Below are 23748 nucleotides of genomic sequence, written 5' to 3'. Positions count from 1 at the left end.
GAGCTATGCACGAGTCTATTTGAGCTAGAAAAAAATAGATAAAAGAAAAATAAAACATAGAAAAAAGTAATTGCGGTGAGCGTGGATCGAACACGCGACCTTCAGATCTTCAGTCTGACGCTCTCCCAACTGAGCTATCCCCGCATGTTACTTTATTCAAACATATCTTTTTACCAACTTTTCCGTTCCCATCTTCATTCACCTACAATGCCAATGGAGTCGGCAACGGTGGAGACCAGCGACGGCGTAAAGCTTGACGCTCGCATCGTCAGACCAACGACTCTTGCGAGCGGAAGCAACAAACTCGCTGTCGTCCTGGTTCACCCTTACACTGTTCTCGGTGGATTCCAGGGACTCCTGAGGGGGGTCGCCACGGGCCTCGCCGAGGAGGGTTACATGGCCGTGACTTTTGATATGAGAGGGGCGGGGAAGTCAACGGGAAGAGCTTCTCTTACTGGCTTCGCCGAGGTCAACGACGTTATCGCCGTGTGCAAGTGGGTCTCAGTTACCTTCTCTCCTGATGGGATCGTCTTGGTGGGCTCATCTGCAGGTGGTTTCCTTTCTGCTCTCTTCCTTCCGTTTTTTTTGGGGGGTCTCCGTTTCTCTTGAATTTTGATTTTTGTTTGACTTGAAGCTGTTTGATGAAATGGGTCTTCGCCCATTTGGATCGAGGAGTTCTCTGAAACATTCTTAGGCCCTTAGGATTTTCCTTATGAATTAGAGTTCATTACTACCAGAGAGTTTTGGAGTTCTTTGCTTGATTACACCATATATTTGAAATTGGAAACTGGGTTTGATACATGAGTGGCTGGCAATTGTGTTTAATTATAGAAATATAGGTATGCAATATCAGGAACTAGAGTTTCTCGGAGATGATGCAGATGATGTAGAAAAGAAGGGAATATTCTGCCATAAGGGCAATAATGAAAAGATTTATATAGATCAACTTCTGCAATTAGATCTAGGTAGTAGAGAATCCTTGATAGAACTCCAAAGAGTCTGAAATAGTTAATATGGAAATTTTGATGGATTGAAATTGTTTGTCAATACTGGACTGTCCTGAATCAGACTTCGAAAATAAGTTCCAGAGACCCCTAAACTTCTAACAAATAGCAAATATTGCAGCTTTTGCACTGGGGATTGATCTATTATATCGCTAGCTGATTTCACTATCCTTCATCTATTGTCTGCTTGTAAACCATAAAATACATGTGTGACTATTGTTGGATGCATAGGTAACTTGCTATGACTGTTCTGATGCATCATCAAATATGGCTTTAGGAGTTTGCCTTTGTTTCTTTGCACTCAATCAATGCTGTTTAACTTGGCCAGGGTATTGATTTATATCGTTATTTTGACTATGATTTACTTTAGATATCAACCCTGACTGTGTAAGCTCATAATAACCAATTCACAATGAGCTACCATCAAGAGCATGTTTGAATACTGACAGTGTTGTCTTCGTGTTTTTTAATTACCGTAAGTTTTACGCCGAGTAAAAATTGATGATGATCTCATTGAAAAATGTTGACCATGTAATGATTTTCTGATGTCTATAATATTCTTACATTTCAAAATTTCAAGTGCCTGTGATAGATATATAATTTGGTCATTCTCTGAGAAAATTAATGAGATCATTGTATTATCACCCTCCGTCTTATATTACTAACATCTTGGCCTGCATAAATTTTTTAATATTTGATAGTGGGACGATGCACCCGGCACCTCGGGGATGTGGGAACGATGACCACCTGACACCTCAGAGATGTGGATTAAGACTTTAATTTCACTGTCATAACTTTGTTGCACTTTCTCACATGGTTTTGATCAAATTCATCATACATGTGCGTATTCATGTGTCTGTGTTTATGTATTACATACTGCTAATTTGAATATCCTGGAACAGGAGCACCGATTGCCGGCTCAGCAGTGGATAAAATACACGAAGTAGTGGGTTATGTGAGTTTGGGATATCCGTTTGGCCTAACAGCTTCCATCCTATTTGGGCGACACCATGGAGCCATCCTGCGGTCTGAGAAACCAAAACTATTCGTGATGGGAACCAAAGACGGCTTCACAACTGTAAAACAGTTGCAGCGTAAGCTGAAATCTGCAGCAGGCCGAGTTGAGACACACTTACTTGAAGGAGTCGGCCATTTCCAAATGGAGGGGCCTGATTATGATGCTCACATGGTTGATTTAATTGTTAATTTTATCCAGTCCTTGAAGGGATAGTAAGAAGGGATGAATTTTGACTACCCATCGTGGATGTGAGAAATATTAATGCTGAAGACATTGGAAAGACACCACATTATATGCTATACTTGCGGGTTTCCTTTAATTTTTTTTGTCCATGTTTGATATTTCAATGCGGAGATAGCCTATGAAATAACAGAAATATATGTATCACGACTACTGGAAAAGGAGTTGATCTTATTTTCAGTAGATTTAGTCCTCCAGGAAATGTGGTGATGGTCACCGGCGCCTTCAGCCCTGAATTCTGCCTGGATTTATTGCGCCTGCGCTGGATATCAGATGGTGGCAGCTGCACGGAGAACTACCGATCGCCTCACGTCTTCCTGCGAGGAGATAAGCATAGTTGGATAGAAGAGGAGATGAGCACAGTTGGATAGACTGCCAGATAGCTGGACCTCAGCGCCGAGAACTCGGCAATAATAGAAGCCTCGGTGAAGAGGTGAACCACGCCGGGGGTTACCGGTTATGAGGTGAGAAACAAAATCTTGAACACTCCTACGTAAGATGGAGAGGATCTAAAGTGGTACTATTTTATTTTATACAATAAGCAACTAAGAAACCTCACAAACTATATATATATATATATATATATATATATGCAGTTACGAGTAAACATTATTAGACTTCACTGGATTGAACTGATATAGGAAGAAGGGTCAGGAGGCACAGGGATCGCTGCTGCTCCATCAAGCATCTGGGTCACCTTCAATATGGTAGGCCTCAGAGATGGCTCTTCTTGGATGCACCACAAAGCCACCATTACAAACCTCTCCACCCTCCTCATATCAAGCATAGCCTCTTCATCTCCTTCCACAACGAAATCTAAGTTTCCAACTCTAAAACAATCATTGACCCAATAGGCCAATATAGTCCTCTCTTCATCTGTGATCTCTGACTCAACATTCTTCCTGCAACATATTATCTCGAGTAGAATGACACCAAAGCTATATACGTCCACCTTTGCCGTGATTCCGACGTTCCTGAACCATTCGGGAGCGACGTAGCCTCTCGTCCCTCGAACTCCGGTGTTCGTCTGTGTCTGGTCTCTCTTTAGTAGCTTCGCCAATCCGAAATCGGAAATCTTTGCAACCAAATTGTCATCTAGTAGTATGTTCTGAGGCTTTATATCACAGTGAATGATCTGTGTGCTGCACTCTTCGTGCAAGTAGAGAAGACCTCTTGCGACACCGAGGGCGACTTGGACTCGTCGGTGCCATGCCGGCCTCTCGCTTCCGAAGAGAAATCCTGTTAGAGAGCCATTGCTCATGAATTCGTAGACTAGAATCCTTTCGGTTCCTTCGTTGCAGAATCCAAGCAATCTGACCAAGTTCTTATGGTAAGTCTGGCCAATGGTTTGGCACTCGACTTTGAACTCCTTCTCCGTCTCAGGCAAGAGCTTATCGATCTTCTTCACCGCAATGATCGTCGGGGGATCATCGGACAATTGCCCTTTGTAAACCACGCCGGATGCTCCACTTCCGACTTCTTCGCAGAAGCCATCGGTGGCCTCCTCAAGCTCTCTGTAAGTAAAGGCCTTGAGACCCTGCTCTGCTTTGGAAGTCTCAGGCTTAGGCTTCTGGGCTCTCTTCTTTTGGGCATAGAAGGTTGCAAGCAAGATAGCCGAGATGAGAAGAAAATTGAAAAAAACAGAGCTTCCAAGAAGCAGAGAACCCACCAAGATCAAAGTTTTGTTATCTTTTTTCTCTCCACCAGGATTAGGACTCTGGGGTTGTGAATTATTACCTTTTGGTACTTTCAGTAACAGCTTCCTTTGCACAGTGCTGCCACTCTTTCCATTTGATAAAGGAAGCTTCTTCTTCCAGCAATCCCCTCCATTATACACGGCGACGGCGCAGAAGCAATCGAGTAAGCATTGCTTTCGGCATGTGTCCTCGTCAACAGGGTTGTAATGCTCGTAATCCGCCAAGGGCCAGTCGACGTTGGTCATCTCGGTCAACTCGAACAGATCTTCCGCATCGGACTCGTCAGCCTTGCAGATCTGCGGCGCGAAGTCGGCTTTGCAACCTTTGTACTTCCTGTTCGGATCAATGAAGGAGTACTGCGGTGGGCATTCGCAGGTCACGCTCTTGTTAACGCTAAACGTGCAGTAGCTATTAAACCCACAAACTCCGCTTCCATCCTGGATTATGAGTGTTTGGCATATGTCTGAGGGCGTGAAGCCCACCACACTCCAATCACCATTCCAAACCATAGACTGAGTCAAATTTTTTGGATGAACGTATTGCCTGAATACCCCATCAGAATCCAAGGTAGCTCTTTGGTAGAACTCTTCAGTTGAATCCATGGTTCCATTTGTCAAGTAGAACAAGGTATTGTTCTTGAGAGAAAAGTAGATGTTGCCCGTTGAATTGAACACGAGCTGCGTTCCATTTCCAACGGTGTCACTAGCCCAGTAGGGGCCATACTGATATCCCGATGGGGTTGCGACTAAGTAAAACACGAGGTTTCCATCGCTTTGGACCGCGAGAATGAACCTTCCACTAGAGTAGTCCGTGTCCATTAGCCGGGCTTGGAGCGTGGAGCCAAGCTCGAGCACTTGGGTCGGCAAGATCGTGTCGGCCGGCACGTCGAAGCTTTGCCACCGGTACGTGCCGTCGGCGTTGGCTAGGACGAAGTTCCCGGTGTCTAGCATGACGCCGTAGGAGGAATTGCTCACGCCGGCGTTCCAAACTTCTTGGCCGGATGAATCTCTTAGGGAGAGCTGGCCGTCGGCCGTTAGGTCCACGTGGGCGCCTGATTGCACCGGCTGGTCGCCGTTGGCATACCAGACGGTGGTTTTGCCGGGTATTTTGTCGAACCAGATGGCGAGGAGGAAGGTGGTGGAGTTGTCGTCGAGGGGCCAGAAACCGAAGGCGAAATCGCCGGACGGGGAAAGCCAAGATGAGTTTGCGCCGAGAGGGGTGAGGGAGGATCCTAAGGTGATGTTCCGGTGAGTTCGAGCGCATGTTGCGCTTCGGAAACATAAGAGGAAGATGACGAGGAAGAATGAAGCAAGGAGATGATGGAAGGGAGAAGAAGGGTATGCCATTAATTTCCTTTGGCTGAAATAAGATTGTAGTTCTTTCAACATATAGAATTGTAGTCGATTCTATCACCTTTTCGAGAAAAATTGATTGAATTTCACTGGGGTCAATGAGTCGTCGCTGCCGTGGGCTGTGCTGTTGTGTACAACTATGTGGCTCTGCTGTTGTGTTGAATTGTATTCTGCTGTGGGTCACATTACAAGGACCTCATTTGGCAATTACGCGTGTAGTGTGTGGATTTTATACAGGCCTACTACTTAGCCGTGATTGTTTTTGTCGTGTTTGACAAGCACCTCGTTTGACAATTCCGCACGCAGTGATTCTATACAGGCCTATCACCTATAGTTGTAGAAACTTCTTCCCGCATAACCGTACGTGATAGCCAATGAGGTCATGGCACGCAATTAAGTGGTCAAAATTTCTTATAATCGGAACCGTAGAGGATCCGCTGCTACAAGTATATGTTTGGGTCGTTAATTTTTCTTCATTGACTTGGAAGTCAAGCGTAAGAATTTGGGATGAACCAACGACGATTTGGCCAGTTGCTCCAAAAGCAGGCTTTTGATGAGAAAGAACGCACTTGCTCCACAAAAAAAATAAAAAGACTTTTTTGTTGCTCAGATGAATTTATCAATTTAAACACTAATTTATTCAGTATTATGTTAAAAAAACTAACAATAATAATAATATAAGAGTCAAAAGGATTTTAGTGGTAGTTATAATATTTTAAGAGATTGTAGATAAAAGTCGACTCCTCCCCCCGGCAGTACGATAATTTTACAAAAATGATGTCTTAAAAGACAGTTCTATTGAAATTGTAGATTCTTTTGTTTCCCGGGCTAAAATTGGTACTTCATAAGGTCAAATTTCTGATCTATTAAAATACTCACAAGAAAGATAAATTTCACAATATTTATAATATGTTAATTAAACAACTTGAGAGACTAAAAATCTCAAGCCAGGATAACAAGCTTCCCTATATCATCACGACTTCTATAGGTAGCAAATATTTTCCAAGAGACATGGTGATGGCTATAACAGCTCTCCGTTATCTCCTTTGCCTCCTCTGCTTGCTTACTCATCTTCTTCTCTTCTCTAATGCCCAAACCAAAGGCAACATCACCTTAGGCTCCTCACTCTCCACCATGAAAATAGCTGAAACGTGGTTATCGCCTTCGGAAGAATTCGCCTTCGGATTCCAACGCGTTGAAACCACTCAAGATCTCTACCTTCTTGCCATCTGGTTTAACAAGATCAAGAATGCGACGATAGTATGGTACGCGAAAGGCGACAGCGCCGAGGATGATGTCAAGCTTGTCGGAATTGGATCCAAGGTGGAGCTCAACATGGAAGGCAGCCTTGTACTCAGTGATGAGAATGGCACCCAAGCATGGACGTCAGCCAACAACGGTAAATGTAGCTACGCCGCCATGCTTGACAACGGCAACTTCGTGCTCGTCGATTCGAGTTCCTCTAATACATGGCAAAGCTTTGACTATCCAACAGACACCTTACTGCCCACCCAGGTCATGAACCAGGGTGGCCTGCTCTCTTCTCATCAATCTGACACGAACTTCTCTCTAGGCCGGTTCCAGATGCTCCTGCTATCGAATGGCAGCCTAGTGTTGAACACCATTGCTCTTCCAACTGTTTATTCCTATGAAGCTTATTGGATCAGCAGGGACAAGACTAATCTTACCACAGATAAGGTGGTCTTCAATGAATCCGCTGGTGTCATCATCAAAAAGAATGACGGCGATTACACAAATGTAACGATTCCCGAAGTTGCAAAACCGACGGACTACTACCAAAGAGCGACACTTGACCCAGACGGAGTTTTCCGGCACTACATATTTCCGAAGACAAATCTTAGAGAGGGAAACTGGACTATTGCATATCAGATACCAGTTGACATTTGCTCCGCGATCTTGGTGGAGACTGGAAGCGGCGCTTGTGGGTTCAACAGCTATTGCAAGCCTGATGGCGGCAGTTCAACATGTGAATGCCCTAAGGGCTTCAGTTACATTGATATAAAATACACGCGCAACGGTTGCAAGCCCGACTTCACTCCATTGAGCTGCGAAGCAAACATGGCACAACCAGAGACTCAGTTTTATATGGCCGAGTTAGCCGATACAGATTGGCCCAGAGCTGATTCCGATAAGCAGACAGCAGCAGAAGACACATGCAAGGAACTTTGCCTCCGAGACTGCATGTGCGCAGTGGCAAGATACATGGATGGAACATGTTGGAAGAAGAAATTTCCCCTGTCAAACGGAAGGATGGATCCGAGCGTTGGAGGCAAGATTCTAATAAAATTGCCCATCAATGATAGCTCTTCACTTAATTCATCTCCACCAAACAAAAGGGATCGGAACACAAGGATTGTCATAGTATCAGTGCTTTTAGGTGGCTCTGTGTTTGTAAATTTGATTCTGATATTGGTCACTTCTCTTGCTCTTCTCTGGTACAACCAGAGACCACAGAGGTTCTGCAGTGGACAAAGAAAGATGGACATGAATCTAAATGCATATACTTACAACGATATTGAGAAGGCAACTGAAAGCTTCAAGGAAGAGCTGGGTCGAGGAGCCTGCGCTATAGTCTACAAAGGGGTCATGACACTAGAATCCAGGACCTTTATTGCAGTGAAGAAGCTAGACAAGGTGGTCAAGGAAGGTGAGAAGGAATTTAAAGCTGAAGTGAGCTCAATCGGGCGAACCCATCACAAGAACTTGGTGCAATTGCTTGGGTATTGCAATGAGGGGACGCACCGGATCTTAGTGTACGAATTCATGAGCAATGGCTCTCTGGCAAACTTCCTCTTTGGGAGCATCAGGCCTGGTTGGAATCAGAGGGTGAGAATTGCATCTGGAATTGCAAGAGGATTGAACTACCTGCATGAGGAATGCAATAGCCAAATCATCCACTGTGACATAAAACCTCAGAATATACTCTTACATGGAGACTTTACTGCAAAGATCTCAGATTTTGGATTGGCGAAGCTTCTAAAGATTGATCAAAGTGGCACTATCACTGAAATCAGGGGAACCAAAGGATACGTTGCACCAGAGTGGTTTAAGAGCATGCCGATCACTTCCAAGGTGGACGTGTACAGTTTTGGAATTCTGCTACTAGAAATCATCTGTTGCAGAAGGAATGTCAAGCCCAATGCAGAGAACGATGAGAAGGCTATATTGAGTGAATGGGCCTACGAGTGCTATAGTGCCGGCAGAGTTGATGTGCTTGTCGATGGGGACGAGGAGGCAATGGATGACAAAAGAAGGGTGGAGAGATTGGTGGCAGTGGCTATTTGGTGCATCCAGGATCAGCCGTCATTGAGGCCTTCCATGAAGAAGGTGATACAAATGTTGGAGGGAGCTTTTCAAGTGGCTGTTCCACCAGATCCTAACTCCTTCATCAGCTCAATTGACTAAAAGTTATCCTACTTTTTAACCTAGTCATTTTTTAACTGTAATTCTAGATAGCATATTGTGTAGATTTGCTCTCTATGAATCTATATGGAGATGGACATGCCCTTTGCTTATCAGACTCTTTAGTATTGTTTGCTTTGAATATAGGGACTTTTTCTGAACTAGTTTAGAGATCTTTAAACTAGTTCAATAATTAAATATTTTTTTATTTATTAATATATAATTAAATTTACTTTTAGAAAAATTAAAACTGAAAAATAAGATCAACTAATTGAGTTTGAGTTCAGAGTTTAGCGTTATATCAAACAAACAAGACCTGTATAACTCCAATAAATTTAAGCTTTCTGTGAAAATAAGAGGTCTGTTTTCATTATGTCCAAAGACCATATATTGCTTCTTTCATTTCACTATAGCTGTCTGCGTTCACTGATTGACATATCACAACTAGTCATAAATATACGACCTGACTGAATGGAAGAGATTTTCACAAAATTGGGCTTTATAATTGAACTCTTAATATTGACCTCAAATGATAGCACAAGAGATAAGTCCATCAGCATTCGATTTTTTTTTTCCTACACACCCTTCGGCAGAAATAGTAGTTAAGCTCTCTTATATAATATCAAAGCTTGTTTCTTTTACCAGAGCAAGAATCCAAAACTTGTGGCAGGAATAAAGATTTCTTACAAATATCCGTCTCTCCATCCCTATCTCAACTAGAAAGTGCACAAACTGCCACAATCAGTATAATGCGGGTTGGCATTTCGGGAACTCAGAAGAGTTAATCAAGATAGATAAAATGTATATTATCTTATACATTTGTGCAGTTTTCCTTGAAAACTAAACCCTCATCTCATAATTCGGTCTTTAAAACATACAATCTTACATAGTCGTGCAGTTTTCGTTCAGAACTAAACCCTTATCTCAAAATTCAGTCTTTCTCTGTCACCACCAACTAAACCCTTTACTCACTCATTTATATTTTGATCAAATTTTATATAAAATAAGTCGTATGAAAAATTACTTATAAAGTATTATCATAAATAATAAGTACTTTAATATATATATTTTTAAAAAAAATATATGAGTAAAATTATAGATGTAACTAATTTAAGTTTAAACAATTATGCATAAAATTATTTTTATGTACGAACTGAAGCTCTAATGGAATAGTATTACATCCCATCCGATTGATTGATTTAAGATCGAACGGTTCCGGTCCAACTAAAAGTCTGGCTCTCTTCTAACACTTACTAACCCCCTAAGAAACCCTCACTTGTGCTTTTAGTATGGTTCGTAATCGGAAGAGAGGAGGAGGGAGAGCTTCGTTCCTTCTATATGGGAGGCATGGCGGACGACTATGGCTTCTGAGGTAACTCTAGTTCCCACCAAAGTTATCATCTTGGTGCTTGGTTGCCCCCTATCTTCCCAAATTTCTTCGAAGTTGCCATGATTCCTTGGCGGAAACTTGCGAGACCATCTTTCTTCAGATGGGTTTCTCGTCTTGGTGCAGAGGAACTATGGAGATCGTCAAAAATCCCTACTTTTCGCACGGGTGTTTCTTTTTGTTGCCCGAAGATTTTAAGTTTCCACTCAGGTAGAGGTCGATGCATTAAAGAACCGTCTTTCCCCAACTGGGTATCTCCTTATTCTTCCAGAGGTTCAATTTTTGCCCACAAAAGTACTGGTTATTGGGTGGAAATGTCGGGTTTGTTTAATGCGAGATGTTTTTGTGCTGAGACAAGTTCAGTAGTATCACAAGCTACAGCGAGAATCCATGACCAGGAAGCTCTAATGGAACCCTCTAATGGTGTGAGACGGAGCACTCGTGCAGTTGTGGAGGCTCAGAACGCTCTAATGGACTACCTTCATGGCACAAGAAACTTAAACTTTACCGACGCCGAGCATATGTGCAAGCACTCCCCCATCTTTCTTGGGAAGCTTCTGAACAAGGTGGAGAAAGAGGAAGAGATTGGCAAGGGGTTGACACGTTTCTTTCGCTACCACCCTATCAATGAATTTGAACCATTCTTCGAGAGCATAGGTCTGAAACCTAGTGAGTTCAATCCACTTCTGCCTCGTAATTTAATGTTCCTATCTGATGATGAAGAATTTCTTGAGAATTTTCATGTTCTTTGCAACTATGGTATTGCTCGTAGCAAGATAGGGAAGATATATAGGGAAGCCACTGGAATTTTCAGATATAAGTTGGGCATTTTGGATATGAAGCTTCAAGCTTATGAGGGATTGGGACTCAGTAAGAGTACTGTTATCAAGATAGTTGCTTCAAGTCCAATTCTTTTGGTTGGAGATGTTAACAGGGAATTTTTTAAGGTTATAGAATGGTTAGATGGCCTTGGCATCAAGAGAGATTGGATAGGAAGCGTTTTGTCGGAAAAGAATTTCTATAACTGGAGTAGGATGCTTGTACTTCTAGAATTTTTCACTGAGTTGGGGTTTAGTAAAGAAAGCTTGGGAGATTTGATTAGATGGCATCCAGACCTTATGCTGGATGGTTCAGGAAAGATGTTGTTTTCAGTGGTTGTCCTCCTGATGAAATTGGGAGGAAGAAGAAAGGAATTATTTGATCTGTTTTCACATTTCCCAAACATCCAGATTGGAAATTTCATGCGGAACATGCGTAAGGGTATGCTATTCTTAATCGATATTGGAATGAGTCCAGAGGATGTTGAAAAACTTTTCATTACTCATCCGGAAATAATTGGCTCTTGTTCCTTAAAAAAACCCAACAGCATCCAGACCTACCTAAATGTTGGGAAAAAGCGATTGTGTAGGATTATAAAGGAGGACCCGCATCAATTGGAAAGATATACTTTTGGGACAAAGCTTAGCCGTCTACCAAACTCTGGAGAAGATGAAAGATCACTTAGGGCGAAGACAAAGTTCTTGTCACGTATAGGATTCATTGAAGATTCAGAGGATATGAAGAAGGCACTCAAACTGTTTCGCGGTAAAGGTGATGAACTTCAAGATCGATATGGTTTTTTGGTCCAAACTGGATTTGAACCAGATGATGTGGCCCGTATGATCAAACGGGCTCCTCAGGTTCTGAACCAAAAGATAGATGTCCTTGAGAGCAAGATTTCCTTTCTTGTAAATAATATAGGCTATCCCTTAAATTCACTAGTGAATTTCCCGGGATATATGGCATATACTCTTAGGAGGGTCAAACTGAGGTTTTTGATGTACAATTGGCTCAAGGAAAGAGGAAAAGCTAAGCCTTCGTTAGCTTTGAGCAGTGTCCTTGCATGTTCCGATAAGGCCTTTACAAAGAAGTTTGTAAATCAGGATCCAGATGGTCCTGTAGTTTGGGAAAACTTCAAGAAAGAATTACATTCAAACTAAGTTATTGACACAATTATTACAGGGTGCCTGCACTGTTGCTTATAGTATGTGAGATACATGTTATGCAATGGCTCTCTTCCATGCTTATTTAGAATTTTTCAAAGTGCTATTTATATGCTCTACTTCTATCCAACTTGCATGAACAAACATACTTAGCCTGTGTTAACTATAAGGATAACTTCAGTGTGATGAAAGTGATGAAAATGCCAATAGAGATATTGCACAATGCATGCTTCTATCTGTCAAAGGGAAGGGAGATATATGGCAAGAAGCTCTTCTATGACTGTCAATTCACTAGTGCATATAGAATCTTAATTTGTCTTAATCGTATCTCCTTTGCCCTTCACTATTGTGCCGTTATTGTTCTTATCGTAAAAGTTGGAAATGTCTTCAATGTCTGTTGGTCTTGTAGATATTAATAAGTTATACATATATGAGAATTTGATCAATTGATGTTGTACTTTGTTTTATTGAAATTATCTGATTCCTGCTGGAGATGGATGAATCTGGCTCACTTGTTTCTCTTGATATGATGCATGTTGATTCTTCTATCAAACAGAGAAGATATTAGTGTTTGAGGATGGAGATAAGCTGAACAATTTCAATTGTAAGGGATAAAATTATGATGCAAGCTGAAAATTCACTGCCTTATATTTTGCTGGATGAAGAAGGTGCACTATAGTTTTTCTTTTTATCATTATAATTGTTGGTGTTTGTTGTATTATTTTAGTAGGGGAATTGGAGTCATTGGAGGTTGAAGCTTTAAACAATACACATCTCAGATCTAGTGCTATTGCAGTTCTTATTCAATTCAGTCACGGTGTACCGACCTTTCAGAAGAAAAAAAAAAAAAAACTTTAGTCGAGGATATTATAGTGGTTGATGATGCGACATCCAATTGATTGAGGATATACTGATTTCTCTGTGAAGTAAAATGCCAGCCTCTTAGGATATTCTTGGAATTTTTATAAATCAAATTATATTTTATTTAATATAATTTTTATTTAACACTCTAATATTATTATTATTAACTAATATTGATCAAGTTATTAAAATACTCTTAACTATTTATTTTTATCTTTTTTTATTTCTCTACCATCTTCTTTCACCTTTTCGAACTGCCTCCCCTTATCGTTTTTGTCATCTCCACGGTCACCTTTTTTTTCATTTTCCACTCTCCTCCTCCTCTATTACCGTTGTCATTGCTATTTTTTTTCCTATTCTCCCTCCTTTCCTTTCTTACTCTTCTTCCTTTTATTTTATTGGAGAGAGAAAATAAGAATAAAAAAAACAAGAGTAATTTATATATTTATAAATTATTTTATATATTATAATAAAATATATTTTATTAATAATATTTAAATTAATATAAGATGTTAAATAAGATTTATAAAAAAAAAATGAAAGAGTTGGATTACAAAATCATCAAAACTATATATAAATCACAAAATAGTTAATATGGAGAGTATAATTTATAAAAAATATTATATTATTTTGTATCCCATAAGCGATGCACATAGTGTGGTTCCATTACCTTGGGCAAAGGATAGCGGTGTTCTGGTGATCAAATTCGACGACCGCCGATATATGTCAAAATACTATTAAGTTTCTATTTCTCTAAAAATAATTATAACTCTAAGATGGGTTGATGGATAATAATGGTCAGATCTTTGGTAGTCCGGTCCAACTTGTAAGCCTGACTCATTATGCTTGCCCGCAGTCCTGTTCGCTACGCTAGCTGGCTTCCTATGAGTATTTAATCCCATTTCGAAAGTTTAATATTGAGGACTAGTAGATAAATACTTGTTAGAAAGATAAAATTAATGTTCGATAAGTCTAACCCGTTACCCTCAACTGATTAGTAATATTATTAAAATATTTTTTATATGTCAGTAAGCGTGTAATGAACTGAAATATTCTAGCATAGCACAACTTATTAGTGGGTGGATTGACGAACACAAGTCTCAGCCTGAAGCCGACCCGGCCTGCTCAAAGATCACCACTACCTGTCATGCACTCCAAGGTAGGGGTGTGGGGGTAACAATGTGACATTACTCTCGTCCAGAATTCCAGAATGCCCACGTCTTGTTCTCTTTTGGCTGAATACTGACAGTGTAGTCAAAAATTCAAACTGGACAGCCAGACAACGTGTTGACCCATACATCCACTTCCTTTCTTTGACTCGTAATCCTGGCTACATCTCCTCCTATATTGTGTGTATATAAATATATACTATCTATGACATCTCCCAATCTTGTCCAAACTACACAATGGCTACTAGTACTATCACCATTTTATTCCTCCTCTTCCAGCTATGTACTACCTCTCTTATCCTCGTCTCCTCCGCTCGCTGCAACAAGGACGACAAGAAGGCCCTCCTTGCCATCAAGTCTTCTTTCCACAACGCCTACCACTTCAGCTCCTGGGATCCCTCCACTCCCTGCTGCGATTGGTACGGCGTGGAATGCGACCCCGCCACCGGCCGCGTCACCGCCCTCTCCGTCTTCCAAGACACCAATGTCACCGGCCCTATCCCATCCTCCGTCGCCTCCCTCCCTTATCTCCGCGAGCTCTTCTTCCATCACCTCCCAAATCTCGTCGGCCCCATCCCTTCTTCCATCTCCAATCTCACCCACCTCGAGTACCTCACCATCTCCTGGACTGGCTTGTCCGGTTCCATCCCCTCCTTCCTCGGCTCCCTCACTTCCCTAACCCAACTCGACCTATCCTTCAATTCCTTATCCGGCTCTATTCCCCCTTCTTTCTCCCAGCTCCGCAACCTCATTTCCATCGACATAAGCCGCAACCACCTCACCGGCTCGTTGCCCACCACGCTGTTCCAGTTGTTACCCCCCTCCTCCCAGCCAGCATACCTCCGGTTATCCCACAACAACTTATCCGGGGAAATCCCGAAATCCTACGCAGATGTGGGCTTCGCCCAGGTCGATCTGTCGCGGAACCGGTTCACGGGAGACGGATCGGTCTTCTTCGGCCGGTCAAAGCCGGTTCAGCAGATCGACTTGTCGAGGAATTTGCTGGAGTTCGACTTGTCGAAAGTGGAGTTCCCGAAAAAGGAATTGATGCAGGTGGATTTGAGTCATAATCTGATACGTGGGAGGATTCCGGACGGGATCATCCATGTGTGGAATCTACAGTTCTTTAACATGAGTTATAACAGGCTATGTGGGGAAATACCAAGTGGGGGTCAAATGGGAAGGTTTGATGAATACTGCTATCAACATAACAAGTGCCTGTGCGGGACGCCGCTTCCTCCGTGCAAGTGACGAGATTACGTGTGATCCATTTGGTTTTTGTATGATGAAACTCGCAGTCTTGTAATAAAATGAAGTCTTCGCACTTTCCTTATCTTAATCGTCATTTTCTCTACTTCTTTAAGATCACAAATTCAGCACCAATCTCAGTGGTCTTATCCTGATCCCCGACAACAATCTACACCACCCGGGTTGGTGCATGGAGAGTTACGGTTTCTTAAAACTGTCCGACAAACAAACTGACGGGTGAGAAGCCGCGAGATTACGAGAGCATCAACATGGACATCGTCGATCTCTTGCACAACCGTCAACCGTGGCTCACATATAGGAGACCCATCGTTCTGGTTTGGCATCGCGAAGCCGAAGGACAAAGATTTACTTGTCGTGGAACGAGCTAGAGTTCCACATGACGCGTGTGATGTTTTCTTACCACTTTTGACGAACTTGGAATTGAACCACAACCGGATCAAACGGAGAGTGGCCAAGTTGCACAAGGACTTAAAGTTGATTTTACTTTAATGTAAGTTACTACGAGCTGTCTGGGGGTACTTCTTCTATCTTCCTCTTGCCGCCTCTACCCAATGTTCGTTCCAAAAATGAGATAAAAACCTCTCCTCGAGATCGAAGACTCCGTTGGCCACTTCAACTCTCCACCCACTGCTGCACCTGATGGACCCTCTCCGGCGACTCCACCGCCGGCCATGTCAACTCCTTCCAACTAACTCTAACCAGCGTTTCTGCTCGTCTGCCAGCCATCCTCGGCCTCGTCATCTTTCTCGAATCCTCTTCCTGATCACCTTCAATCCGGGAATCACCGGGCCCGCCCCGCGCCACTTATCTACATCTTTGATGTTACCTATCTTGTAAATATGGAAGCAGCTAGTGATTCGAAGCAAACCTTGTTCTAGTTTTAGTGCATTCTCCTGTATATATTTTGGAAATCCAAGTAGATGAAGTATTAGAAAAATTACGAAACGAAGAAATGAAAAAGGTAGATTCGAGAGAAACCAAAATAAAATCGGATCACACTTCCCACCCCCTGCCCCCGAGGCCCCATCCGTGACTTTCTACTCTCTCCATCAACGATCGATATTGTGGGTAATGGATGGTCCAGCTGTGTGATTCATGATACGGACTTGGACACTTTGTGTAGCAATTAGCTCGAAACTCTATTCAATATCGACTTGCTTATTTAAAAAATGAGTCAAACAAAAGCTAAAATTTGAGTTCAAAATATAAACGAGCACAAACCTACAGAAATGAGATATGAACATGCTTGACATAGCTTATTAAGCTAAATGAGTCAAACAGTCCTAAACAAGCTGGCTCGTATTCTTTTCAAATTGAAAATAAATGTAAGATTTCAACTCGACTTTTTTTTTTACTCACCTTATGTTCAATTCCGAAATTTTTAATTCTCTGTCAAACACGAGCGAGAGCTAGCTGATTGATTGCCATCCCAGATGGCAATGGTTTATTGAGAATTAAACATGTTAAATATACCGTCTAAACTTTAGCATCAACAGAGTCATGGCAGCGCATACTCTAAATCTTATATGCTGTAGGAACTTCCTACAAGCCACTTGATCTATTCACGAATATATTTCATTTAAACATAAAATTATACTTCCATGAATTGGATAAATCTTCAACCATCCAATGGGTGCACCAATGAGATCTTGTCCACGTATTTCGCATCCCACGAGATGACGTGAATATATAAACTTTCTATCAGTGATAGAAAAATATCAAGCGAAACACGGAAACAAGGTTCATTTTTTTTTTCAAAAAAATCATGTTTGGTAAATACAGTGGGTTTTATTCTCCGCACTGAAAATCTAATCTCCATTCTTTCAATCCTCTTCTTTCATCTTTATTTGTCGTACTGTTTATTGAATCTAAGGAAACATGGAGTGCGAGATATCTAAAGAATCCACAGAAATTCCCCCACACCCAAGCTGTCGAAGACTTGGAAGTCAAAATAAGTGTTCTTTCTATTCGACTTCCCTATCGCGGCATCACACATCTAAATCCCTGCCCACAGAATCAAACACGTGAGCCATCTTAAATAATTAATTGACCAACGTCCATCGCCTCGATCGGATATAAAAGGCCATCTCCATCTCTTGTTCTCTCGTTCTCTCCATCAAGTTCCTAAAGAGAAAACTCCCGCAGAAACAAACCTTAAGGATGACTATACCCACTCTCTCATTCCTCCCTCTCTTTCTCCTCCTCCTATTCTCCACAACCTTCACCCTCTCATCTTCTATGGACTGCAATAAGATTGACCGAGCAGTCCTCCTAAGCATCAAGCAGCAACTAGGAAACCCCTCAGAGCTTGCCGCATGGCTGCCGGCCACCAACTGCTGCACATGGTTTAACGTCTACTGCACCGACACTGGCCGCGTCAACGGCGTCTACCTCTCCTCCCTCAATGTCTCCTCCCCGCTTCCGCCGGCGTTGGGAAATCTCCCCGAGCTTACCGGTATTCAAATCGAGATAATGCCAGGCCTCTTCGGTCCGATCCCCACCTCCTTCTCGAAGCTCTCACATCTCGAGTACTTACAAATCTCCGGCACCTCCGTCTCGGGGTCGATCCCTGCCTTCCTCACTCACACCAATCTCGGCGTTCTCGTCCTCACGAACAACAAGCTCTCAGGCCCAATTCCGAAGGCTCTCAGTGGTCTCTCTAACCTTCGATACTTGGATCTCAGCGGTAATAGCCTTTCCGGGTCCATACCGCCAGGGTTGCTGCATCAGAAATCCCGCTTTCTTATGCTGTCCAACAACAAATTGACCGGCGAGATTCCAAGAGATTATTCGAACGGTGACATCGACACCATCGATCTCTCGCACAACAGGCTCACCGGAAACCCATCGTTTTTGTTCGGCATCGCCAAGCCGATGACCAAGATCGACTTGTCGTGGAACGAGCTGGAGTTCGATATGACGCATGTGATGTTCCCTTTCCACTTGACGTACTTGGATTTGAGCCACAACCGGATCAAGGGGAGGGTGGCCAAATCGCTCAAGGATTTAAAGTTGAGTAACTTTAACGTAAGTTACAACGAGCTCTGCGGGGAGATCCCTACAGGGAGGTATATGGCAGGGCATGGGGCAGATTGTTACCTCCATAACAAGTGTCTCTGTGGGACTCCGCTGCCGCCATGCAGTGGAGGGAATTGAGCTAAAATATTCTGCAATGTCTATCTCAAGATCGTGTGAGGTGAATAAAATGAGAAGATATGCTGCGGTAAAAGCTCCACTAGAGTTCCTTCTTTTCCTACATTTGTAATAAAAGTATCTAGCATAACTGAATTGTAATTTACTCCGGTCCTAATAACTTTTTGAAAGAAGCTTCAAGTCGATTATTATAGCATATACTACTATCACGTGTAACTGTGTACAGTTCTAATGTTACGATCCGTATGTGTGATATGTGCAACAATTAAATAACTAGACTAATATGAGAATCGCATATCGGATCATAAAATAAAGAAATGTCCTATGACAGAACATAAAATACGAGAGAAAAATATAATTAAATAATTAGTCGAAATAATTAAGAAGGTCGAGTGAATTAGTTTTTTATTAATGGATAATTATGCTAAGATCTCTAAAGTATTACTCATTTCCATATGCACTCTCTATATTTTATTTTTGTTACACATTGACTCCTTTTATTATTGTTTTAACCCCTTTTATTATAGAATATCTCTTATTCTCTCGACAGTGTTAATAAGAAATATCAAATACTATTTTACCTTCACATTTCCTATCTTTTTCCATATAAAATAAGAGTAAAATAGTCCATAAAAAAATCTAAAATGAATCATATAATATTCACATATTATTTTTTTTATAAAAAAATGGATAACTAACGAAAAAAATATTTTAGAAGTTTTCCATTGTAAGAGAGTTAAACTATCACAAAAAATAAATGAAGGGGCCTATCTGAAAATAGATAACAGTTCATGGGGTCTAAATATAATTATCTATTTCTTAACACACTATTATCATTAAAATAATAAATGAATAAACTTTTGTAGCCAGACCTTAACCCTAGGCATATGCTTTTGTAATTTATTATCTTCAAATATATAATACATAGATAAGAGATAATTACACTTTTGGCCCCTTCAACTATGATTTTTAATTTCACCCCCTCATTTTTTTTTTCTCTACAATTATTTAGAATCATCATACCCCTAAGAATGTTACAAAAAATTACAGGGGCCAAAAATATAATTAACTCTAAAATAACTAGCAACTAACTCTACTCTTGCATGTCAGAAGTAATCTCACCTAATTAAAGACCCAAGTCCCACCAAACGCGATCAAGTCCCGTACCTGCCTCATCTCATCTCCTCCTCTCAAACTGCCTCTGTTCAATGAAGAAATGTTAGTTTAATTAGCAGCGGCACTCAACCACCAAGGAGCACTACCTGCCATCGGTGTAGCTAGCAAGAATTCACTGGGTAGGCCTTCTTTGTGGTCCTAGAGCGTTCCACCTCCACAGCACTTATGAGGAATATCAGAGGCCACGACCACTGGTATGCACTAGTGCGTTGACCAAGAGACCATGAATTCGAAAACCGATTGAGAGGGCATAGTAACTTTCTACTGTTTATTAAAAAGAATCCACCAAATGTTCTGACATCCAGCTATCGAAGACTTCTTTGAAGTCGGTAGTGTTCCTTCGAGTACTTCCTTATCGCAGCATCACAGTCATCCAAATCCCTGCCCCATAGAATCAATTGCGTGTACCATCTTCAATTATTGACCAACGTACCGTTATCTCCTCTTGATAATCAAGCCTGCTCGTTCTCAATTTAATAAGGCTAGACTAAGATCAAGCTTGGCTCATATTTAAAACGAATCAAGCTTGATGCATTTACTCAGGCTTGAATTTTACTTTGGAGTTGTTAAACCGAGACTACTAGTACAACATGAACCAAAAGTAGACCTCCGGACACAGACGTACCGGCACAGAAGTAGGTAACTTAATTTTGATCACTCTGGACATGGACCAAAATGGTTTAAGCTACAATAGACAGTTTTGGCGGACACAAGGGCAACAATTGACTGCAAATTCAAAGGGATCGGATTAATCCCTTTGAATTAGCAGAAAGATATATAGCCATCTCCTGGCATAACGTACGAAATAATTTCAAGCAATGCTAAGTGGGACTGTCAAATTAAATTTAAAACCACTACTTGGGAGAAGTCAGACTCCCTGTAGAAAGCGGATCCTTTGCAGTCTCCACCGCATATCATTCCTTTCAAGCAGTCAGGTTACACAAAAGCTCCTAAATGACTGCCAACTTAGGATGTTGAAATGCACTTGTAATTAGCAAGTTAGATCAACTTATCCAATCTCTCTCTAGGTGCCTGTGAGTAATGCAAAGCAGCACATTTGGCAAGAGTTTAATAAATATTTTATTTCACTGAAATAATTCTTTTCTAATTTTTTTTAAAAAATAGATAAGAAAGTCATTTCTTTAATTTACTTTTTACAATCAAACATTAAAAACAATTAAAAATGAGTACTTTTATTAAAAAAAAGTATAGTAACTAAACAACCCTAATAAGAGCATCACCGTAAATGCAATCTTGAGAATGTATTCGACCATTACTTCTTCTTTTTTTTCAAACCTTCAGCAACCAATCAAATTTTGAGGGAATTCGAGCGAAGGAGATTACTGCAACCAGGGCTGGAAAGAATCTTATCCTTCTTTCTCAATGCAGCTTAGCACATGCAGCATCTCCCACTAGAAATAATTAATAAATAAACCATCAACTTTGCCTCGTTTACGGTATTCATTGGATCTCCTAAATTTCAAAGCTACAAGTTACTGACTTGCTTATCGTTGTGTCATAACTATGTTCAGAAATCCGTTGCCAAGTGAAGCCCATAGAACCGGGCATGTAACTTTGAACGATCCCTATAAATATGAATGCTGTACTTATCCACTCCTACCCCAAGTAAAACTCTAGTCAGGATCTACTAGTAAGAATAATGTCTCCACCGAGCCTCTGGTTCATCCTCCCTCTATTTTTGTTCTTCCTAATCACTTTGGCCAACAGAGCATCCGCCGCCGTTTGCCACGAAGGCGACCACGTCACCCTTCTCAAAATAAAAAAAAACTTGCGCAACCCTGCCTTCCTCTCCACATGGATCCCTTCCACTGACTGCTGCACCTGGGACCACATCGTATGCAGCGACGAAGGCCGGGTGGAATACCTCGGCCTCTCGTTCGCCAACGTTTCTGGTCGCATACCGCCAGCCATCGGCGACCTGTCGGAACTCACAAGCCTAGAAATCGCTTACATCCCACGCCTCACTGGTCCTATCCCTTCATCCTTTGCCAAGCTCTCCAACCTCGCGTCCCTTTTAATAAGGGTCACCTCCTTCTCCGGCCCCATCCCCGAGTTCCTCGCCAATTGCACCAATCTCGCTGCTCTCACCCTATCTAACAACAAGATATCCGGGCCCATCCCACGCTTCCTTAGTACCCTCCCAAGTCTTGGTGACTTAGATCTCAGCTTCAATAGCTTCTCCGGGGCCATACCACCAAACCTTCTACACGGGCAATACGGCCTATCGCTTACGCTCTCCAACAACAAATTGACCGGCGAGATCCCACGGTCCTACGGGGACGATGGCCTTGACGCCATGGATCTCTCGCACAACAGGCTTAGAGGTGATCCCTCTTTCTTGTTTGGGATCGGGAAGCATACCAGAAGCATTGACTTGTCGTGGAACGAGCTGGAGTTCGATCTAACTCATGCGATTCTCCCCCATTACCTGAACCACCTGGACCTCAGCCACAACCGGATCCATGGAAGCGTCCCCAAATCGCTCAAGGGGCTCAACAATCTGGGTTACCTGAACCTCACATACAACCGACTCTGCGGAGAGATCCCGACGGGCAGGTATATGGAGTGGCATAGCGCCGACTGCTACCTCCACAACAAGTGCCTCTGCGGAACGCCACTCCCTCCCTGCCAAAAGCCAGTGATGAACTGAACTGATAAAAGTCAATCTCACAAGACTTTCAACGCCTATTTCCATTTTTAGATATTTCTGCTTATGTTCGTGTAGTTAAGCAGACTAGCAATAATATTTAATAATAAGCGTCTTTATGACTAGATAAATGTATAAGACAAGTCAACAGTTAATCTGCCACCTTTCAACTTTTTACTTCAAGTGCGACTGTGTGGGACACATCACACGTGGCACATGGAACTGAAGATCTTTACCACGTTCCAGGGCTTGTTACAGAGTGTGGCTTTAACGAGAGAATATTTACTTATTTAGCATACGTCCATATTATTCTTACACTCCTCATTGAAGTTTCCCCAGGAGACTCGCTTCTCTTATAAAGCCAAACCTGTCCATGGTCAGAAGGAAATTCAATCCCTTTCTAATCTGCTTACACCTACTACTCCCCGTGATATTCCTCATATATCTCTGTCTGGATCAACCCCAGTTGTATGGACGTTTAAGCCTTCACTAGATCTCTCTTACGTGACAATTCTCAAAAGTTTTCCGCTATTAAATGGCCTCCATAGTTTTCGAACATGTGAGACCTGATGGCCAATCCTAAGAAAGATGTTGTCCATATCTACGCTAATAGACTAAAATGTGCAGCGTTCCTTCTTATCAAATTGATGAAATATATCTCGCCCGCCAAACAAGGGGTGCCTTTTCATAAGAATGTCTCAACTGCAGCTTCTATATCTACATTAATTATTTAAGGATAGTACTGCATTAAGAGCGATCGAGTTCGTCACAACCTATCTTCCTCTGATGAATTCTCATAATCCAGGCAAGATTATGTAATTTGATCCTTCGAGGCACATTATATCCAACTTGAACAACTCGATCCTTCTTATCAATCTATGTTTACACAACGACTTAGTTTTTCTCCCTTGCAACTATACCTTTTGGGAAAAAAAATCCTTAATCACAACAGAAGAAGCCAGCTTTATCCTTGACAGGCGAAGAAACAGGCAGGAGGGAAACCTAATTATCTGTTCCTCTTAAATTGATAATGAAGAAACAGGCAGGAGGCAAACCTAACTATCTGCTCCTCTTAAATTGATATAACACGGATTTTATCTTCCAGAATTTGCACCATTTATCATTGCAAAAGGCATAACTAGAATCGACACAAAATACAAGAAGAAAAGAGGTCCAAAGGATGTTACCTTGTTCCCCAGATAATTGCAATTTGGAAACGCTATGGGTTAGAGATCAATAGAAGTCTTTTAGGTTTTGTCATCTTTGTACCTGCATGCCAACCAAGCTCAAGGAAAGATAAATAGAAGATGAAATAGAATAAAACACCATTCTTCAAGTTAGATCATACT

The 23748-nt window shown here is 41.7% G+C and overlaps 7 protein-coding genes, 1 long non-coding RNA gene and 1 other non-coding gene across 9 annotated transcripts; 7 read left to right on the top strand and 2 right to left on the bottom strand.

Moving 5' to 3' along the window:
* Nucleotides 1-71: 71 nt before the first annotated feature.
* Nucleotides 72-144, bottom strand: TRNAF-GAA (transfer RNA phenylalanine (anticodon GAA)). Its single transcript has one exon. It is a non-coding gene; the product is annotated as a tRNA-Phe (tRNA).
* Nucleotides 145-169: 25 nt separating this feature from the next.
* Nucleotides 170-2341, top strand: LOC140784708 (uncharacterized). The gene is made up of 2 exons (XM_073132241.1): nt 170-550; nt 1907-2341. Exons 1-2 carry the CDS (start codon nt 208-210, stop codon nt 2233-2235), a joined length of 672 nt encoding a protein of 223 aa, XP_072988342.1. The 5' UTR covers nt 170-207; the 3' UTR covers nt 2236-2341.
* A 426-nt stretch (nt 2342-2767) lies between these two features.
* On the bottom strand, nt 2768-5345 carry LOC140784679 (G-type lectin S-receptor-like serine/threonine-protein kinase LECRK3). The gene has a single exon (XM_073132205.1). The coding sequence runs from the start codon at nt 5303-5305 to the stop codon at nt 2882-2884; it is 2424 nt and encodes an 807-aa protein (XP_072988306.1). The 5' UTR covers nt 5306-5345; the 3' UTR covers nt 2768-2881.
* Nucleotides 5346-6275: 930 nt separating this feature from the next.
* Nucleotides 6276-8850, top strand: LOC140782962 (G-type lectin S-receptor-like serine/threonine-protein kinase LECRK3). The gene has a single exon (XM_073129883.1). It carries the CDS (start codon nt 6323-6325, stop codon nt 8735-8737), a length of 2415 nt encoding a protein of 804 aa, XP_072985984.1. The 5' UTR covers nt 6276-6322; the 3' UTR covers nt 8738-8850.
* Nucleotides 8851-10018: 1168 nt separating this feature from the next.
* LOC140781031 (transcription termination factor MTEF18, mitochondrial-like) lies at nt 10019-12187 on the top strand. Its single transcript, XM_073126798.1, has one exon. It carries the CDS (start codon nt 10184-10186, stop codon nt 12098-12100), a length of 1917 nt encoding a protein of 638 aa, XP_072982899.1. The 5' UTR covers nt 10019-10183; the 3' UTR covers nt 12101-12187.
* LOC140781040 (uncharacterized) lies at nt 10023-12914 on the top strand. Its single transcript, XR_012107630.1, has 2 exons — nt 10023-10106; nt 12660-12914. It is a non-coding gene; the product is annotated as an uncharacterized lncRNA (long non-coding RNA).
* Nucleotides 12915-14257: 1343 nt separating this feature from the next.
* On the top strand, nt 14258-15472 carry LOC140802724 (polygalacturonase inhibitor 1-like). Its single transcript, XM_073158288.1, has one exon. It carries the CDS (start codon nt 14371-14373, stop codon nt 15382-15384), a length of 1014 nt encoding a protein of 337 aa, XP_073014389.1. The 5' UTR covers nt 14258-14370; the 3' UTR covers nt 15385-15472.
* Nucleotides 15473-17260: 1788 nt separating this feature from the next.
* On the top strand, nt 17261-18751 carry LOC140797040 (polygalacturonase inhibitor 2-like). The gene has a single exon (XM_073150315.1). It carries the CDS (start codon nt 17563-17565, stop codon nt 18556-18558), a length of 996 nt encoding a protein of 331 aa, XP_073006416.1. The 5' UTR covers nt 17261-17562; the 3' UTR covers nt 18559-18751.
* A 2269-nt stretch (nt 18752-21020) lies between these two features.
* Nucleotides 21021-22692, top strand: LOC140796351 (polygalacturonase inhibitor 2-like). The gene has a single exon (XM_073149349.1). It carries the CDS (start codon nt 21392-21394, stop codon nt 22400-22402), a length of 1011 nt encoding a protein of 336 aa, XP_073005450.1. The 5' UTR covers nt 21021-21391; the 3' UTR covers nt 22403-22692.
* The last annotated feature ends 1056 nt before the right edge of the window (nt 22693-23748 follow it).

Source organism: Typha latifolia, chromosome 1, assembly GCF_019914945.1.
Source record: "Typha latifolia isolate L0001 chromosome 1, TyphaL0001v2, whole genome shotgun sequence".
NCBI classification, from domain to species: domain Eukaryota; kingdom Viridiplantae; phylum Streptophyta; class Magnoliopsida; order Poales; family Typhaceae; genus Typha; species Typha latifolia.
This window is presented reverse-complemented; position numbering and strand designations above follow the sequence as displayed.